This window comes from Scyliorhinus torazame, chromosome 6 (assembly GCF_047496885.1).
Source record: "Scyliorhinus torazame isolate Kashiwa2021f chromosome 6, sScyTor2.1, whole genome shotgun sequence".
Classification (NCBI taxonomy): Eukaryota; Metazoa; Chordata; class Chondrichthyes; order Carcharhiniformes; family Scyliorhinidae; genus Scyliorhinus; species Scyliorhinus torazame.
In genome coordinates, this window is record NC_092712.1 from 149165639 (window position 1) to 149186778 (window position 21140).

The window sequence follows — 21140 nt, forward strand, 5'->3', positions numbered from 1 at the left end:
ACCATAGCTACTCTTTTTCGTTTTATATATTTCTTTTTCCGTATCTGATTTGACTCTTAATTCATCCTCTTTCTGCTTGTTCAGGTTTCGTTCTCCTAGTTTAGATTTCTTTCTCGATCCTTAGGCTTCATTGGTTAAGGAGATGTCCTGTTGTTCTCACTATTCACTAAGGGGGAGATGCCCTTTGTCCTTGCCACACCATTATTAACTCACACCTCCAGTAAGTTACAATGCGAATGTTTCCAAGTTGGATGGATGCAGGAAGTAGTCTAACTAATGCTGCATGTCAAGAAAGGCCCTGATTCAGAAAGTCCTTGGCTAATGTCACACATAATGTGTGTTAAAATTACGAATTTGAGTAAAATGTTTCCTAATTGAGAGTTTTAGGCTTATGTCCTTGTGATTACTTTTAACTTAAATGCCTTCTACCCCATGACTTTCTATTTTATTTAACTTATTTGTAGGATAGTTGCAGGGGATGAAATGCAACAACAGTTCTCTCATTGCATCAAAAGACAACGGCGATCATTCACACATTCGGAAAATGGCATTGACACTGTTGCACCAAGTGACGATCACCTATCTGTGTCTGTTTCGCACCCACTGGATGGCGTTGACTTGCAGTTTCTTGAGACCTATGGATTGAAAGCACCAAATGCCGATGAAATGGCCCCTTGCCAGTACTACTGTGATGACAAGGTTTGCAAAACTGAATGCAGCTTTCATTTTTAAAGCAAAATGTAATCTATCATTATATCAGTTTACATAGCAATTAAAATTGATGGGAAAATGCAGCAGCAATTCTTCATTCTAGTTAGCTCCACATGTACCGGCCTGTTTATATAAAATTTAAAAGGTTGCTTTTGTCTTTGTAGGGTGTGAATAAACATGGAAAAGTAATGCATTTGCATGTGCCTGTAAGGCGTAAATAGTATTAACTATCTTAAATTCTCAAGCAGTCAGTTGAAAATTCTGAGTCAGAAGAACAGCAAATGAATGCAAACAGAGGAAAGCCAACTTTAATTTATTTTAAAAATCAGATAATCTTTCATAGTAACTAATACTTCTAATGTCTAAAATAAGTTATTTCAGAATTCAATTGTCTTTAGTCTTTTCTTTATGGTGTCCAGTGTTACTTTTGTTAAACCTTTCACTTGAATTTCTCAGCCTCTCAAAACTATAGGTTTGCAGTTGGTATTGATCCCACAGCTACCACTCTGCTTACAATTTGCTAAATGTAGTAGTCTGAGCATGTAAATAATTTTCGATTGTCCATTGTAAAAAAAATGTCTGGAAGCCTAAACATCTTCCCTCATACCATGCCAGGAGTTTTGAATTTCTTCAAACTAAATTTATTTTGTTACAAGTTAGCAAATTGTCTACAAGACCATAAGACATAGTAGAAGCAAGACATTTTGCTCATCGTGTGCTCCACCATTCAATGAGATCATGATTGATATAATCTTCAACTCCCACTTTCTCGCCTTATCCCCATATTCTTGATTCTCTTACTGATTAAAAATCTGTCTATCTCAGCCTTGAACATACTTAACAACTCAGCCTCTACATCTCTCGAAGAATTCCACAGATTCTCTACCCCTGAGAGAAGAAATCCTTCCTGATTGCTGACTTAAATGGGTGACTCCTTTCTCTGAAATGATCTCTTTAGGCCGAGACTCTCCCTCTCGCCGTCTAACCTGTTAAGCCCTCTGAGAATCCCTTCTGTCTCAATAAGGTTACCTCATTCTTCTGAACCTCGGTGAGTATGGGCCCTATCTATTCAACCTCTCTTCATAAGGAGATCCCTCCATACCTGGGTTCAATCTAGTGAACCTTCTCTGGACTGCCTCCAATACCAGCATATCTTTCTGAAGATAAGGGGACCACAATGGTCCACTGTATAACAAGTGCCTTGTATAGTTTTAGCAAGACTTCCCTATTTTTATACTCCATTCCCTTTGAAATAAAGGCCAATATTCCTTTGCCATCCCTATTGCCTGCTGAACTTGCATGCTAGCTTTTTGTGATTTATGCATAAGGACCCCCAAGTCCCTCCGTGCTACAGTTTTCAGCACTCTTTCTCAATTTTGAATAATATTCGGACTTCTGGTGGCAGCATGTAGGTGGAGGTCGCACATTAGGTGGTGCCTGCTCGAGGCTCTGGTTTTTGGATTTCAATGCCTGGTTTCAGGGACAGTTTTTGAATGAGCTGGTGTAGGAAGGTATAAGGAAGTGGGAGATGTTGAAGACCTAGAAGAAGGGCACTGGAAAGAAGGGGGCGAGCAAAAGAGCTGTCGAGTGAGTTGGTGAGTCTGGCATGAAGAAAGATGGTGGAGGTTGGATCGTTGGGTGGGGCCGCACCCCTAACAATAGAAACTCTGACCGAGGTGATGGCCAAGGAATTTGAGAGACCGTTCACTAAGCACATGGAAGTGCTGCGGAGGGAGATGCTGGCAGCGATGAAAGAGTGTGTGGTGATATGCATCACTGTAAATACATAAGGGGTTAATGCAAATATACTAAGACTAATGGAACACTAGAGGGAGCACCAGAGACATCATGACACACAGACATTCAACCAATAGGTCAGTAAGATAGGACACGACCAATGGGCAGTCAAGACACCCAGAGGTGACACTACCACAAGGAGGCAACCCATATAAAAGGACAGAGCACACATGCTCTTTCTCTATCCACAGGCAACACAGGGGCAGATCGGAAGCATCACACCCACACGTGGATTAGAGCAGACTGGTTAGTTAGACTGAGTTACTACAGCAAGATTAGCAGGAGAGTGGAACTCAAGTCGGAGAATTGTTAACTGTTCAATAATGTGTTAAACCTATCTCCAAGTCTGAACCTTCCTTTGTCAGAGTATACATCAAGGAAGCAGCTTATGCTACATGAAGAAGGATAACACAACATGGTTCCAGGAGTGCCTGTTGAATCTATATAGTTCAACTCAGCGAGATCATGACTACCAGCAACAGCACCCAGGCAAGATGTTCGAAATTCTCGTTCCACAGCAGCTCAGGTACCACGGCAATCTCAGTGCAAACTGGCGTGCATTCAGGCAGAGATTTGAGCTCTACCTGGCAGCGTCCGACCTAGATGGTGTGGCGGATGCAGAGAAAATAAAGCTTCTGCTCACCATTGCGGGTGAAAGTGCAACAGAAATCTTCAAGACCTTCAAATACTCAAAAGGGCAAGACAAGAGAGACTTCCAGACAGGCCTGGACAAATTTGAAACATATGCGAGGAAAACACAAGAGAGAACGGTAAAAGAGGCGCCAATACTCACCACGAGGCGAAGGTAGGCCTGCAAATGCAGAAAACTACAGTTTATCTTGGGAAAGGAGCCGCACATGCGCAGTTCCCCAAAAGAAGCGTACCGGCAAAACAGTGTTTTGCACATGCGCGGCTTCTCGTGCTTGCGCAGTTGCAAAATCGTCGCAAAGTAAAGGAACAGCGATCTGCGCATGCACAATCCATTCCTACGCTCTACAGACCACGCCCACTTCAAGGGGAAATGTCTCAAAACTGTTTTTAAAAAAATTAAAGCCAGAAAACACAATTCTTTCATCTGGAACGGCAGCACAATGCCTGAACTTCGACCAGTCGCTGAAAGTAACCTCCGCAGAGCCCTGCAACAAGCAGTTAGCACTGCCCAAAGAGATGATTTGGTCCTTGAAGACTACGACTCAGACGTTGATTACTTCTTTGGACATCGCGAGCACAATGACAGCTCCAACACAAAAAGTGATGATATGGTCCTTGAAGACTACGACTCGGAAGATGATTTCATCATTGGACGTGGCGACCTCAGTACCAAATCCGAACCGCAACGAGATGTGTTGTACAGTGAAGAATCCGACACAGACATGGATGAGTTCTTCGGATTTGAGGATCCTCAGTCCAGCACAGACGACATCCTATCCCAGAAGTACAGGATTCTGCTGCGGCCTGACGCCAAGAGACAGAGCGGTACAAGCCCACAGAGAGCGGCCTGACGCCAAGAGACAGAGAGAGGTACAAGCCCACAGAGAGCGGCCTGACGCCAAGAGACAGAGAGAGGTACAAGCCCACAGAGAGCGGCCTGACGCCAAGAGACAGAGAGAGGTGCAAGCCCACAGAGAGCGGCCTGATGCCACACTAGTGGTCCACGCACCACGAACGGTGCTCCACGCACCACGAAGAATCCCTGACTCCACACAGAGAGTGGTACAGGCACCACGCATAGTCCCCGACCCCGCACAGAAAGTGATGACAGGCTTCACAATTCCCGTACAAGATGTGCGACATCTCAGTGAGACTGACAGACCACAGCTAGTTTGTACAGAGGCACTCAACAATCAAAGTGAGGTTACTAGTGACTCCAGTGACACCACGTTAATTCAAACTTCATCCACTCGAGCCTCTCCACAAGAAAATGCATTCCTGAACGTTTTGACTCCGGATGGGGAGCATCAAGACACCTCGGATGATTTAAGTGACACCTCAGATGATTAAAGTGAACCTGAAATGACTCCGGACGGGGAGTGTCTTGAAACCAAAGCTGATTCAGGTGAACCAGAAAGGACTCCAGACGGGGAGCATCGACATGCCAAAGATGATTCCAGTGAACCGGACATGACTCCAGACGGGGAGCGCCGAGGAATCAGAGACGCACGCTCAATGCAACAGCAGATGCCACAAAGGACACTGACACAAGTAACTTTGTGAAGGACTCAAATTCTCCACTCGGTGTGATCATTGGGCGCAACAAAAACAACAACAAAACCTACGAAATCAACAACAAAGGCAACAACAAGAAGCGTACCAAAGGCACCAACGTCAACAACAAGCACGGCAAAAACAACAACACTGGACAACGACTGGTATGACATGGTACAACTCTGCAAATGCAAGACAATGTAACAGCACAGCTCTTAACATTGGCAAGAGTACAGCCATAATATGGCATGACAGCAAATCTCACCGATTCAAGTTTGCTCCACTACAAACAAGCAAACCAGCTTTCAAGGCAGATGAGTTTGCTCCACTACGAACAAGCAAACCAGCTTTCAAGGCAGATGACATACTGTATCAATATCGCAATCACAAGAAACAGCCCAGGCCGGACGACACAGATTACATACTGCATCGCTACCACAAGTATAGAGAAAAAGAGTCCAAATCAGACAATGAAGTGATTTGACCGCTTCTTGGTTCCTAAAGCACAGGAACACTGACGGCGTTCACAAGGAAATGCCACCATCAACATCACTTCTTCAACAACACAAGAAAGCCACTCGACCGTACCAATTCATTAACTTTGGACTCGTACATATTATTTGGTATTGTATAATCATCACTGTCATCATGGTTTGTACCTGTCATCACTTATCTACCTATTTTGTTCAATTTTCTTTAACACTGTACAGAAAATATGTTACACGAAAAAAGGGGGGATGTGGTGATATGCATCACTGTAAATACACAAGGGGTCAAATACACTAAGACTAAATAAACACGAGAGGGAGCACCAGAGACATCATGATACACAGACATTCAACCAATAGGTCAGTAAGATAGGACACGACCAATGGGCAGTCAAGACACCCAGAGGTGACACTACCACAAGGAGGCTACCCATATAAAAGGACAGAGCACACATGCTCTTTCTCTTTCCACAGGCGACACAGGGGCAGATCGGAAGCATCACACCCACACGTGGATTAAAGCAGACTGGTTAGTTAGATTGAGTTACTATAGCAAGATTAGCAGGAGAGTCGAACTCAAGTAGGAGAATTGTTAACTGTTCAATAAATGTGTTAAACCTATCTCCCAAGTCTGAACCTACCTTTGTCAGAGTATACATCAAGGAAGCAGCTTATGCTACATGAAGAAGCATAACACAACAGAGTGGATGGAGGAGTCGATTGCCCCAATAAAGGCAACAGTGTCAAAGACATCGGCCAAGGAATGGGAGCAAGGAGGGAAGTTGAAGGGATTGGAAGAGGCTGTGTCGCAGCACAATGGGTGAGGAGCTGCGGAGGGTGACGGAGACTAACAAAGGGCTCAGAGCCAAGGTGGAAAACCTGAAGAACAGGTCAAAGCGGCAAACTCTATGGATCATGGGCCTACCTGAGGGGGTGGAGGGCCCGAGGTCGGCCAAGTACTTTGCAAAGATGCTGGCAGAGCTGATGGGGGAGGGGAAAGATCCCTCCTGATAAGAGTTGGACAGGGCACATCGGTCGCTCACGCTGAAGCCGAAAGCAAATGAGCCACCAAAGGCAGTCATAATCTGCTTCCATAAGTTTCATGTGAAGGAGAACGTCCTGAGTTGGGCGAAGTAAAGGCGAGAGGTGAAGTGGGGAGAGGTTGGTATTTGAATATACCAAGATTTGACAGTGGAACTGGCGAGAAGGCGGGTGGCCTTTCGGACGGATGAAGGTGGCGCTGTACAGAAACAGCTTGAGCTTTTGGAGTGGTCTACCCTGCGAAGTTGAGGGTGACGCACAACTCGAAGGATTTCTACTTCGAAACGATGGAGGCGGCAGAAACGCTCATGAAGGCCGAAGGATGGGGACTGAAATGAGAGATGGAACTGGAATTGGGACTTGGACTGAGGGGAGTGTGTTTTGTCTTTACCTTTTTCATTGTTTCTCGTTTTGTATTTAATGGTGGGAATGTATGGGTTTGGGGTTGGTTGAATGGGGGAGTGTAGTTACCTTTGTTTATAGTTGGTTACAAGTATTTTGGGCCTTGGGTATATGTCTGTTTTCTGCACGGTTTTGCATCGGTTTTGTTTGTTTTTCTACGCCCGGGTTATGGAGGAGGGAATTAGGAAGAGGGGGGATTGGGCATGGGCCTCCGCACTAGCAAGCAACGGTTGGCTAATGTATGTGAGTGTGGTGGGGGAGGGGCCGTGGTCATTGGAACCTGGTAGAACAGGTTTTGATGGGCCTGGGAGGTGTGAAAGATGGGACCAATACTGGGAGAGGTGCTTGCAAGAGTAAGTGGATGAAGAGATTCTGGGATGGGTGAGGGGTTCGGCGGTAGTAATAGGATGGGGCGGGTCAGGCCTGAGGGGCAGGGCCCGGGGTTATGATGATGGCGGATAGGAAGGGCAGGGGGCAGTGAGAGATCCCTGGTCAGAATAGTGGCGTGCAATATAAGGGGGACCGGTGAAGAGATTGAGGTTTTGTACATTTGAAGAGTTGAAAGGCCGACGTGGTTATGCTGCAGGAAACCCATTTGAGGGTGATGGATCAAGTGAGGCTTAGGAAAGGTTGGGTGAGTAAGGTGTTTCACTTAGGGTTTGACAGTAGGGCTCGGGGGGTGGGGGGGGGGGGGTGGGGGGGGTAGGGTATTGATGGCAAGAAGGTGAATTTTCGGATGGAGAAGGTGGTAGCAGATCAGGGGACAGGTATGAGATAGTGGCGGGTGGGCTAGAGGGGAGGTTGGTGGCACTGGCGAACATATATGGCCCAACTGGGATGATGCGGGGGCTGAGTGCCATCCCGGATCTGGACACCCATGAGTTGATAGTGGGGAGGATTGCAACATGGTGTTGGAACTGAAGGTAGACCGGTCCCAGCCGCGCTTGCTGGTCCAGTCGGGGGTTTGAAGGCATTGGCTGGGCTCCTGAGCGAGGTGGGAGGCGTGGCTTCGTGGAGGTTCTTACATCCGAGGGATCAGAAGTATTCATTTTTCTCTCCAGTACACAAGGTATATTTGAGGATTTACTTTTTCATGGGTGGGAAAAGTGCTATTGGCTGGATTTAGGAGGTTGGAGTACTCTGGAGTCGTGATTTCAGATCACGTTCCGCATTGGATGGATGTGGTTTTGGAGAAGGGGATAGCCCAGAGGCTGGGGTGGAGAATGGGCGTGGGGTTGTAAGCGGACCGGAGCTCCTGTGACAAGATTAGGAAGGTGATCGAGGAGCTTGTGGGATTTAATTACAGGGGGGAGGTTTCGCCGTCGGTTGTCTGCGAGGCTTTGAAGGCGGTAGTGTTGGGGAAGATGATCTCATTCAAGGCTCAGGTGGATAGGGAGGAAGGGAAGGAACATCAAAGTCTGATAGAGGAGATTTTGGAGGTATGCGGGGGACCCGGACCTGGGTCTCCTAGCAAAGAGGAAGGAATTGTAGCCAAGGTTCGACAAGTTGTCCATGGGGAGAGCGGTGCGCCAGTTGAGAAGGGTGAGGGGGGCTGTCTACGAGTATGGGAGAAGGCAGGATGTATGCTGGCCGGCCAACTCGGGATAAGCAGCGGCAAGGGAGATAGTTCGGGTACGGGATAAGCCAGGGAAGTTGATGGTGAATCCGGAGCAGTTTAATAAAGTATTTGAGGAATTTGATAGAGGGATTTGGAGTTGGGCATCAGTTTGTGGCGTGGGTGTGGCTGCTGTATAAGGAGGCGATGGCGAGTGTGTGCAATAACGGCATGAATTCAGGGTATTTCGCACTGCACAGAGGTATGATGCCCTATGCCCCCGCCCCCCCGTTTGCATTGACTATAGAGCCCTTGGCCATTGTGCTGAGGAGCTCGGGGTTGTGGGAGGGGATAGTGAAGGGGGGGCAGTTGGAGTACAGGGTGTCCCTGTATGCCAATGTTCTGCTGCTGTATTTTTCGGAACCGAGTGCATCGGTTCCGAAAACTGTTCCATAGCTTTGGGACGTTTTCAGGGGAAAAATTAAATCTAGGGAAAAGCGAGTATTTTATGGTTTCTCCGTCGGGAGTGGGAGCAGGGGTGAGGGGGCAGCCATTCCGATTGACGGCAGCCCACTGCAGGTATTTATGGGTGCAGGTGGCCCAGGATTGGGCAAGGTTTGGAAGTTTAATTCCACCAGCTTGGTGGGGAGGGTGAGGGCCAATTTGCTGAGGTGAGACAGCCTCCCTCTGTTGGCGGGCCGGGTGTAGGCAGCGATTCCTGTTCTTATTCCAATGTCTGCCGATCTTTTTACCGAAGAAATTATTTGGGGGGATGGACAGCTGATTTCCTCGTTCATTTATGGGGGAGATTGTGGCCAGGATTCGGAGGGTGGTACTGCAGAGAGGACGGCAGGCGGGGGGCTAGGCCTCCCAACTTGCTGTATTACTGTTGGGCGGCGAATGCGGAGAAGGTGCGGTGTTGGAGCAAATGGGAGGGGTTTGTGGGTAAAAATGGAGGCGGGCCCCTAACTACAACCACAGGCAGTAAATGGATTTGCCCATTGGGGAAAGGTTCCTGCGAATGTTTTTGCTGAAACTTACGCTCACATACCAAATTTGATGTATGATGGATAGATATAATGAACTTACTGGTATACTGTCTTCTGAATGCAATGCTTAGACACATTGCAACTAATTATGTACATAGTACTAATTGCACTGCACTGAAAATGTGAAATCTAAGCCCGTCAATCTGTACCAGGATATTAAATTATTTTATGTTGCATTCTTAAAATTGTCTTGCTTGCATTACATAGATTATAATGATTTGAAGCAGTAATTATAACCAATACACAAAATCTGAATGCTGTACACTTCATGAATGCACACTCCGAGCCCATTCTCAGAAAACACAATGGGGTTGCTAAATTTGCTTATTTTGATGCAGATATGACAATGATAGGAACCAATACTATACTGTCCTAGCTAATCGACGGGTAGGCAAAAATGGTATTACAGCAAGTGTGTCTAATCGTGGCGGCCCAACCTTGCAGCTGGATTCTTAACTTTTACTCTCATGAACAACACTGCTCATTTTTAGCAAATATGGATAGCCAGACAAATTTCATTTGACCCTTCAGAACTGAGGGGTTCTGCTGCGAAAGTCAAAACAAACAAGCTATAATGATCAACAGTTTTGATATTAGAAGGAAAGGTGGGAAGAACTAGGCATTACAAGATAGGCAAAATAACAAAAATTCTGGAAGTTCTTTATACACAAAGTAAAATGTGGTATAATTCACTTTAATTCATATACAGTCTTAAATAGTAGCTGTGTTTATAAAATTAGTTTTATGGTTTGATGCAAGACCAAGTAACATGGAATATTAGAACATTAATGCACACAAGAACAATTGCACAACCAAATTCCCAATCTCAGTTATGAACTGCAACATTAAAAGGAAAAAACTTCAGAGGGAGATTGCTGCCTTCACCGTTATTGGAATTTTAATAACAGTTTGAAACTTTGGCTGACAGCGGATGCTCACATAGGTCCCCTTTCTGCCTTCTTGACTATCTGGGCACAGTACGAAGTCTTACAACACCAGGTTAAAGTCCAACAGGTTTGTTTCGATATCACTAGCTTTCGGAGCACTGCTCCTTCCTCAGGTGAATGAAGAGGTATGTTCCAGAAACACATATATAGACAAATTCAAAGATGCCAAACTTTAACCTGGTGTTGTAAGACTTTGTACTGTGCTCACCCCAGTCCAACGCCGGCATCTCCACATCTTGACTATCTGGTATGTGATTGAAGACACCATGAAAAAGAAAAGAAACAAAAGGAGCCTACTGTTTAAAAATAAATGTTAAAAATCAGGACTGTATAACAGTCAATTTGAAATGAAAGCAGACAAACTTTATTTGTTCAGCTCTCCTAAGTGTCTTTTTTAATTAGTTAATTGTTATCACAGAAATAGGTTAATATACTATGGATAATGTATGACTGAGATACAAGTGATTTCTATTGATGTTTCATTTAAATGTTCACATTAGGATTAAACATGTAAAAATAGGAAGGCAGATTATTATTTACATGGGTGTAAATTGAGAGGGATGGATACTCAGCGAGACTTTGGTGTCCTCATGCATCAGTCCCTTAAGCGTGCAGGTAAAGCATGCAGTAAAGAAGGCAAATGGTATGTTGACCTTCATAGCGGGAGTATTTGAGTTGAGGAAGAGAGATGTTTTACTGCAATTATATAGGGCATTCGTGAGGCCACACCTGGAGTATTGTGTGCAGGCTTGGTACCCTTATCTGTGGAAGGATGTTCTTGCTATGGAGAGAGTGCAGCAAAGGTTTACCAAGCTGATTCCTGGGATGGCGGGACTGTCATACAAGGAGAAACTAAGTTGGTTAGGATTATATTCATCGGAATTTAGAAGCGTGAGAGGGGATCTCATAGAAACTTACAAAATTCTAACAGGATTAGACAGGGTAGATTCAGAAAGAATGTTCCTAATGGTGGGGGAGTCCATGATTAGGGGTCTTTTAGGGCTGAGGTAAGGAGAAATTTCTTCACCCAGACTGTGATGAATCTGTGGAATTCGCTACCACAGAAAGTAGTTGAGGCCAAAACATTGTGTAATTTCAAGAAGGAATTAGATATATCTCTTGGGGCTAAAGGAATATGGGGGAAGTATGGGATCAGGGTATTGAACTTGATATCTTGAATCAGCCATGATTATAATGAATGGCGGAGCAGGCTCAAAAGGGCCGAATGGCCTCCTTCAGCTTCTATTTTCTATGTTTCGAACAACAACAATTCTCTCTCACCTGCCCAGTGTCATCCCAATTTATATATGTTGAGTGCACTCAGCTTAGTCTTGACATTCTCTTTTAACTGGATAACTGCAAGGCATGATCTGAATAATTATATAGTGTGCAAATTGAGAGGCTGTAATAGTATCTTTCATTAAATCCTGCACAGTAAAGTTGACTTGTTCTTCCTTCCAGACCAATCTGGCAAACACTGACGATAGCTTGCTTTGGGTTCGAATGATACCTGATGAAGGAAAATTTGGCTTCAATTTAAAGGTAAATACCATAAGTGTAGCTTTCATTACTAATGTTCCTGTAAGGACTGTAATATATAGAAATAAACTGTATAATGCAAAACATAACATTTCAGGACACACAGTGTAGTGAAATGGCATAGTTACACATCAGGCTCTTAATTATCACTGTTCATTTATAAGAACCAAACTAACTCTAGAATTCTCTGATTGGTCATTGTATTTATTTTTGATTAGATAGTCAACATCTTTTCCCAAAGGTAGGGGAGTCTAAAACTAGAGGGCAGAGGTTTAAGATGAGAGAGGAGAAATACAAAAGGGTCCAGAGGGGCAGTTTTTTCACACAGTGGGTGGTGAGTGTCTGGAACGAGCTGTCAGAGGCAGTAGTAGAGGTGGGTACAATTTTGTCTTTTAAAAAGCATTTAGACAGTCAAATGGGAAAGATGGGTATAGAGGATTATGGGCCAAATGCGGACAATTGGGACTAGCTTAGTGGTAAAAACTGTGCGGCATAGACAAGTTAGGCTGTAGGGCCTGTTTTCATGCTGTAAACCTCTGACTCTATGGTTGTGGTGTATCTGGGGTGAGAGAATTAACTTTGTTCTCCTGTTTTTCTTGTTGTATAAACCAAGGGAACAGCTGCAACATGCCATGAATCCTTGCCACAGTGTGTAGCCATCTGGGATGGCCACGTCCCGATTACAAAATGGACACTTGCAAAGACTGCAGAGAAAATTGGACAATGCTAAGAAACAAGCAGGTGCAAGCTCTGTCTGTTGATTAGAACCTTAAACGCTCAGACAGGACAGAAACTACCAAACGATTTACATACTAATGAGCCATCTCCGGGGACAAAAGGGAAACATTTAGATTCACAATGTTAGGACAGACTCCCCGGCACCAGAAGAAGCTAAGACAAAGCTGACTGACAGTCACCAGGACACGCCCAGCGATCAGGGAACCACCCCTCTATTGGAGGAAAATCGATACCGATGATTGGGAAAAGACCCAATTAGTTGAGGCCAAGTTCAAGGCCTGCCCAAAAGAGCGCAAAGCCCTTTTGGGTATAAAAGGTATCCCCCAAGGGAGAACGGCCTCCTTTGGCTTTGGCTCTCAGCGAAGAGAGAGACCTGCCTAGCAGCTACAGCAGACCAAGTAAGTTCCAAGTCAACGCACGCTACGAGATAGACGCTCCTAGTTGCTCCTGTAAACAGCTCAACCCAGCAGCCTCAGAACCGAGCAACGGCCATTGTTCCTCTGACTGAGTGGGTGCCCAAAGCTAAGTATAGGCTTTAGTAATAGTGGTAGTTTAGTTTGTAGAGTTTATGCATGAGTAGATATGACTGTGTGTAAATAAATGAGCATTGCTTTTGAACTTACAAACTGGTGTATCGAGTCATTGATCAGTATTCGGTTCTGAACCTTGTGGCTGTGTCGAAAGATACCTGGCGACTCTTGAGCAAGCATGATTAAATAGAGCCAAATTAAGAACCAACCAAAAGTTAGCAACATTTACTGGCGACTCTGGTGGGACTCGATTTAGAAGTATCCTAACCACTCTGAGAACACCCAAAATTTGAATTGAGAATCCAATTGGGAACAGAAAGAAAAACCACAAGCGTCAAAACAGTACTGATCAAGCCTCTGAGATTCGGAAATGTGTTAATGCATGCGTACTAACAGGGATATAAGGTAAGCCTGAGAGATTTTGTTGGAAAAAACTGTTGTGAGTTTTGTAGGCCGGAAATTAGCGTAAGCCGTATCCATGTTTACATCACTGCTTTATCACCCCCTGTTCCAAATTGGTTAGAGATCCTAGTAGAGAGAATGGCAATGAAGGCAGTGGAACGCCTTATGAACCCCCAGGAATTCGAGGTCGCAGCGACCAGCAGTAGAGTTAGGACAGTGTCCCATTTGGGAAGAAGAGATGTGGAAATATCTCAAAGGGAAAGGATGGCCCCTTTGGAGTGAATTCTGTGATAATGAGGAAACAGGATCCGGGAGTACAGGACATACTTGGTGGGAGAACCTGTCAGAGATCCACAAGAAGAGCTTGGGGAAAGCTCGCAAGCCGATGGCAATCGTGTCCTGTTTTGCACAATTGCGAGGCACAAAGGAGGTCGTTAGGACGCTCCATAGAGAGATAGAGGAGAGAGACAGAAGTAGTGAGGTAGACGTGAGTGAGGTAGAGAAAAAGAATCGAGATCTGAAAGAGCAGTTAGCAGCAAGGGACAGAGAAGTGGATGATGCCAAGGGGGCACATCAGTCTTGTCTCGCGCTTTCAGACACAATATGATAAGGCCTACCAGGACACGCAACGTGCGGTCTTGGTAAGACAAGAAACAGAACAGCAAGTTGAGAAATTGCAGAAATAGTCCAACGATTTAAAAGCAGCCCTACGAGCACTCCATACATCCACAACGGAACAAAGGCAGAGCTCAGTAGACCATGCAAAGTGCCGGAAGCAAATTGCAGAATTGCAATCTCTGCTGTCCGTGCAAATTGGCTTTCAGAGTACATTCGGACCCCAATTAGATCATGACAACGGCCCCGATTGGCAGGAATTGAACGAGACTGCCCATAGATACGTACATGGGACATGTATGCAGGAAAAGCCCCAGAAAAGGAAAATGCCCAACCCCCAACCGAACAGGCAGAACACACCCCCATGAATCCTGTGACCACACGCCGCAGGAGAAGGAGAAGCAGACTTCCTTTACACAACCCCATTAACCGTGACCCAAATACGGGACATGTGTGGAAAAATTACACCATTCCTTCCCACATCAGACCCCCACCAATTTTTCGCGAAAATCCGACAACAGGCTACCATGTACGGCCAGGACAAAAAGGAGCAAGTGAAGCTCACAGTTTTAAGCCTCGACCCTTCAGTCGTAGCAGCCCTTCCCGACCCACAGAATGCAGGAGGATGCACACTCCAAGAGATGCACACAGCGATCCTTGATGCGATCGGCTTTAACAGAGGAGACCCCGTAGAAGGCCTAAATAAGTGTAGGCAAAAGAAGACAGAGCACCCCACAGCGTTTGCTGGACGTTTGTGGATTCACTTTACTGCAGTTTTTGGAGAGTTAGCCCGCGCCCATTTGTCCCCCGATAATATGGCCAAATGGACCCGAATTCTAGTCTCCCATGCAGGACGAAAAACTTGCGCAAATTATGACCCCTCAGATGAGGCCCACAATGAAAAATGGGTTTTGAAGAGATTGTCCCGCGCTTGGGAGCAATCAATTGCAGGCAAAACCGCATTTATAACACCCGATGAAGAGCAGGTAGAAATGAACCCAGTTAAGGCACACCAGAACCCTGCATGGGTAAATGAGGATAGGAACAGCCAACCCCAGCCAAAACCTCAAGAATGTTATAATTGTGGACCGCTAGGACACTTTGCACGAGAGTGCAACGCGCCCCAGAAGCAGCAGACAGGCAGCCTAAACAAGAATAGGGCAAAGCCGATCCATAGCGTTAGCGCCCGTTCAGAGAGTACAGACATGAACGGCACCGACTGACGGTGTTCGGGCTCCCCAACTTGGGTCTGCGACACACTTTGGGACAAGTCCGGTAGACCGGTAGTAGCGGGCAAAGTTCGGGGACAACCCGTGGAATTTCTTTGGGACACAGGAGGGTCCCACACCGCACTCAATTCCTCCACGATGTTCCAGCGAGACACGTGGCCCACAACAGACACCATTACACTCAGCAGTTTTACAGGCCATTTACAACAGCGACACATCACAGCCCCTATAGCAATACAGATAGGGAACATCGCAACCAAGCACCCCGTGGTTTTAGTTGATCTGCCCCAGACAGCAGAACATATCCTTGGGATCATATCCTCATGAGCTCCCATAACCTTTCTTTCGACCCAGTGAACAAGTGTGTATGGAAAATGGCAAAGGCAGCACGAGCCCCCGCCACACTCACAGTAGGAGAATACGTAAATAGGATTAACTCGGTAGGAGACCTCTGGTTCGACAAACAGATTAGGGCAGTCCTGCAGGAACACAAAGCAGCATTTGCACAGCACAAACACGACTGTGGCAGTTTGATTGGCTTTGTGAACATTACAGGTCCCGGCCCTAAACCCCAGAAGCAGTACGGATTTCCCCAGGAAGCAGAGGGAGAAATCTCCAAAGTAATAGAGAGTTTGTTGGATCAAGGCGTACTCCGATCAGTAGCCTCCACAAGCAACGCACCGATTTGGCCCGTCAGGAAACCGGATGGATCATGGCGACTGACCATTGATTACCGGGAACTGAACAAAGTAACCCCAGCAGCAGCCCCCACCGTAGCCACGAGTCCCGAGACCATGCTCAAACAGGGACTCCAGTCAAACGTTTTTTTTGGTTTTGGACATTAGTAATGGCTTCTGGCCCATTCCATTGGCTAAAGCGTGCCAGTACAAATTCACCTTTACATTCCAAGGGCAACAGTTCATGTGGACGTGCCTTCCACAAGGCTTCCACAACTCCCCCTCCATTTTCCACCGACAGCTGGCAAATGGTTTAGCAAAATTTTCCCGCCCCGATTGTCTGGTCCAATATGTAGACGACTTGTTACTACAGACAGACGCAAAGGGAGAGCACATTTTGTTTCTCGCCGAACTCCTAGCTCTCCTAAAAGAAATTGGATGTAAAGTCAACCCCAAGAAGGCCCAGATTCTGAAAGAAAAAGCGATTTACTTGGGAACTGTGATCACTCATGGTAAACGCGAGATCGAGCACAAGAGAATTGACTCGATCGTCAAATTGCCCCTTCCCCACAATGGCTCAGCCCTCCGTTCATTTTTAGGACTAGTTGGTTGCTGCCGAAACCATATTGACCGTTTTGCCACTAAAGCAGCGCCCCTTTCCGAACTTCTCAAGAAGCAGGCACCTTGGGAATGGCTTCCACAGCAGACAGATGCCGTGGGCACTTTAAAAAGAACACTCAGCACAGCCCCCGCACTACAGGTCCCAGATCCACATTCCCCGTACGCTATAGAGGTAGCAAGCACCGACCGAACCCTTTCGGCCGTGCTCCTCCAGGAACGCCACGACCAGTTACGCCCCGTAGCATACGCCTCACGCATGTTAGACCCCGTAGAGCAAGGATTTTCTGCCTGTGAAAGGCACCTGCTCGCAGTTTTTTGGGCAGTGCAATACTTCGCATACATTACAGGACTCAACCACATCACCATTTTCACAGAACACACAACGACACAGCTATTGTTAGATGGCCGACTTAAAGATGGCACAGTCAGCCAAATCCGTGCAGCCCGTTGGACCCTTCTTTTACAGGGACGGGACATCACGGTAAAGAGAACCAAAACCCACACATTCCTTGCCGATAATCTGCAGTATGCAGGCACCCCTCACGAATGTGACATCATCACCACAAAACACAGGCCCATTTATTCCCAAAACATCCCCCAGGAAAACAGGTAGTACACTCCAGAGACCCCAGCCCACAGACACGTGCGCACCCCTGAAGATATATGTGGATGGCTCATCCACAGTGTTAAATGGAGAGAGAATTACCGGTTGCGGTATACATGTAGAGGACGTGCAGGGACATGCCCTAGATGTAATTTCCTTGAAGTTGCCAGGACACTTAGGCTCGCAGGCAGCAGAGCTGGCAGCAATTGCGTATATTGTAGACCACCCAGACTCTTTCCCGACCCCAGCAGACATCTATTCAGACAGCTTGTATGTCTGTAATAGTTTGACAGAGTTACTACCACTCTGGGAAACAAGAGGATTTGTTTCCGCGGACGGTAAACCCCTACCCTCAGCCCCATTACTCCGCCATATCTTAGAGACAGCGAAGGATAGGAAATACGGCATAATTAAAGTTCGCAGTCATCACCGTTCTTCCCCCCCCCCCTGGTAACGTTAAAGCAGATGCCCTAGCGAAGGCAGGCTCCAGGCATGGTTATTTTTGGAACCCCCCCCCCCCGAAAGCACCCCAGTACACGCAGTTCAGGTCTCACAGACCAACATTCAGGATTTAGCGAAGGCCCAGAAAGAGGACGAGAAACTCAGGGACGTTTTAAAGGGAACCTTTCCAGCCCCGTACGACAAGTTTAGACATGCAATCACCACACACGACGGTGTGATTTTAAAGGATGGCATTTATATAGTTCCCAGCCATGACAGGAACCAGATCATTTTGTCAGTTCTATGACAATCATGGACACCAAGGAATTGAACCCACCCTAGCCCACCTCAGACCGCTTTGCTGGTGGCTTGATTTAAAATCGATGTCACAGACTACGTAGAGAATTGTTTAATCTGTGCCCAGAACAATCCGGACAGATATGCTAAAAAGGCTCAACTTAGCCATACCTGCCCCGTTAATGGACCCTGGACAAATCTCCAGATAGATTATATAGGACCCCTACCCCCGTGCAGAAATGGTTACAAGTATAGACATCTTCACAAAATGGGTGGAAACATTTCCGTCAAGAACTAATACTGCCAAGACGACAGCTAAAATCTTAACACACCACATCTTTACAAGATGGGGCCTCCCACGCAGTATAGAGTCCGACCAAGGCTCCCATTTCACCGGACGTGTAATGAAAAACATCCTCACGATTTTCGGAATTACACAAAAGTTCCATATCGCATACCACTCCCAGTCAAGTGGTATTGTAGAACGAATGAATAGGACATTGAAAGCCACCCTCAGGAAAATGGTTCAGCAAAATAATAGCACCTGGGATTCAGTACTCCCATTTGCTTTGATGTTTTTAAGAAACACAGTATCTACATCCAGAGGTTTCACCCCCCACACCCTCATGACCGGACGCCTCATGAAAGGCACTGAGTATTTACTAGGACTGGATATAGCCAGCCCCGCAGTTACAGCCCTCACACATGAAAACGCGGTCACACAACTAGTGCAGAACATAAAGGCAGCCCAACGCGCCGTAGCAGTGAGACTTGGAACCAGGAAGAAACAGAGCAAGGCCTGTTTCGACAAAACAGTACGCGCCACTGAGTTTACAGTAGGGAAAAAAGTTATGCTTTCCCTTTACAACCCCAGTTCATTCCTCTCCCCAAAACTTTCTGGACCGTACTCCATTTCGGACAAAATCAGCCCCTCAGTATACAAAATAACCTATCCCAATGGTAAGTCTGCGTGGTTTCATATAAACCAGCTCAAGGCTTATGGCTCACAGAATAACCACACACACCACATCCTGCTCGCAGCAGCAGACGATCACGCCCCGCCCACAGATGACATATTCCTACCCTCCGCCAACCACTCCAGCCCACCCTCAGACACAACTTCAACTCCGCCCCCAGAGGCATGACTCCGCCTCTCCCTTCCCTCAACCAGCAGCAACAGCGACAGTGATAGCGATCAAGATGACGATAGCCACAGCACACCACGATACGACTACACCCCTGCACCAGGCCCCACTCCCAGTGAATCTGAGATGATTCTACCGACCCATTTGAAATCACTTATATCAAAGCCCCTGACCCAGACCCACCGCCCGACGATTACGGATTGAAGCATCGTAGCTCCAACCTCGACACACGATTCTGGCACCGAGACAATTCATTCAGGCTCATCCGGAATGATAAGATGGACCCCAATTCGCCCCAAGCAGCTTTAGCACGGTTACTACAGACCAGAGTTTGGCAGCAGGGAGAAGATGACGACTTAGAGTCTGACTCCCACCAAACAAATCCCTTTGCGACCCTGTTCTCTATTGAGCAGTGAGGTGTCCAGATGATGGAGAAAAAAGGAACCGATGGAGAGATACGGTGTCCTTGCTGATGGAACCTGCACCATGTTTGTTGAATGTTTGTTCGTTAGTGTTATCGTTAAGTGTTGTGTGTAAACTCGGAAAGTTTTTCATGGCCCCACGTCACCACCCCCTTTGACGGCCAGTGGCTGTTAAGAGGATCTAGTTTGTCCCCAGAAACTTGTTAATGGAACAAGTTTATCGCAGACAATAGTTCAGAGGAACTAGTTTGTCGACAGAACCTTGTTAAAGGTACAAGTTTGTCCCAGACAATAGTTCAGAGGAACTAGTCTGTCGACAGAACCCGACTCATAGTTGCTCTCCTAATTCGAGAGGCAGCCCCCAACGACGACCACATTCTTACCTGTTCTTGCCGGTTGCTCAGGCAGTGGAGAAACGGCATTGGTCCCCGCCCTGCCTGAGGACCCCCCTCTGGTCAGCTACGCTCGGGTAGAGCACATACGACATTGATCACCGTCCTACCCGGGGATTCCACCCATTTCTTACCCGCCGCGGCCCATACGCACCCCATTTTGGCTCGTTACGGTCAAAATTATTTTGTTTGGTTTTGGCAACCTTTAGGTTGCTTCCCTATGCTATTTACATCCTCAAACACTGGGATGGTAAATCTCACAGGCTGCAAGATGACTCGCAGTACAGCAGTATTTTCTTAGATGTCTTGTCCAAATATTCGGTTTTTGAAAAAAATGAGGGAGTCACTGATGGTGGCCAATTGTAAAGGGAAATTGGCTGTAAAGGACAGACAGATAGACATACGAGATCTTAAGCAAGATAATAAGAGAAATTATGCTTGTGTTCACAGAACTCCAGTAACGCAGGAACCACAGAGGAAGACAAAGACGTCCGACAAAGATGAAGACAGCCTTCGTCTTCACATGGATCTTAGCAGGATCCCTTCAGTTTCGCGCGGACGCTACCCCCCTGACCCCTACCACACAAACCGTAAATGACTCTCACCCCTGCAATACACGGAAACCCCGAGATAACTAGCCCAGCGACAGCTAGCAATACCCCGACCTGGTATGATAAGTTTATCACCTGGTACTCGCTCTCATATGTAGTCGAAGCACTCTTAGTGCTGGCGATACTTTGCAGTGTCGTGCAAACGTTTAGAGTCAGGAAATGGCGAAACAGAGCATATCGCTCTCGCACGATACAGATTTAGGTCCCCCATTTCGGATTTCACCAGACCCCTGAACCCATTGGGACGGATTAAAGAGCATCCATCTTGTTTAATGTATTCTATGGAATAAAGAGATGTAAAACTCTGTGTCTGACTGCCAGGCCAGAGAAATTTGTGTGCTGCTATTTTGTACAGTTTAAGATGTATCGATTATTTTTGGATTGTTTGTATTTTTGGATTGTTTAAATGAGGATAGTTTATTGAGAGTAGTTAGAGGTTCCAGTTTTTTAATTTTTTTGCAATGCATGTATTAATGTCATAGCGCCCCATAGAATATTTTGATAATGAATGTATTTAAAATGGTTTAGGTAAAATTGTGTTGCATAGAATAGAACAGTGTAGAGCCTAAGCATGGGTGCGCCGGGGATCAGAGGATGAAGGTGCCATGGTAATATGATCCTTCACGCTTCGCGTTGAGGATCACAAGGAGGGCATGTAGCCATCTGGGATGGCCACGTCCCG

At 46.3% G+C, this 21140-nt stretch overlaps 1 protein-coding gene across 6 annotated transcripts in view; it reads left to right on the forward strand.

Moving 5' to 3' along the window:
• Positions 1–21140, forward strand: part of LOC140425064 (tyrosine-protein phosphatase non-receptor type 3-like) — a 422164-nt gene that overhangs the window by 243499 nt on the left and 157525 nt on the right. For all 6 annotated transcript variants that reach the window (XM_072508895.1, XM_072508894.1, XM_072508892.1 and 3 more), the window contains 2 exons: positions 465–699; positions 11657–11737. In XM_072508895.1, the coding sequence (XP_072364996.1) occupies positions 465–699; positions 11657–11737 (316 nt within the window). The remainder of the gene's footprint in view (positions 1–464; positions 700–11656; positions 11738–21140) is intronic.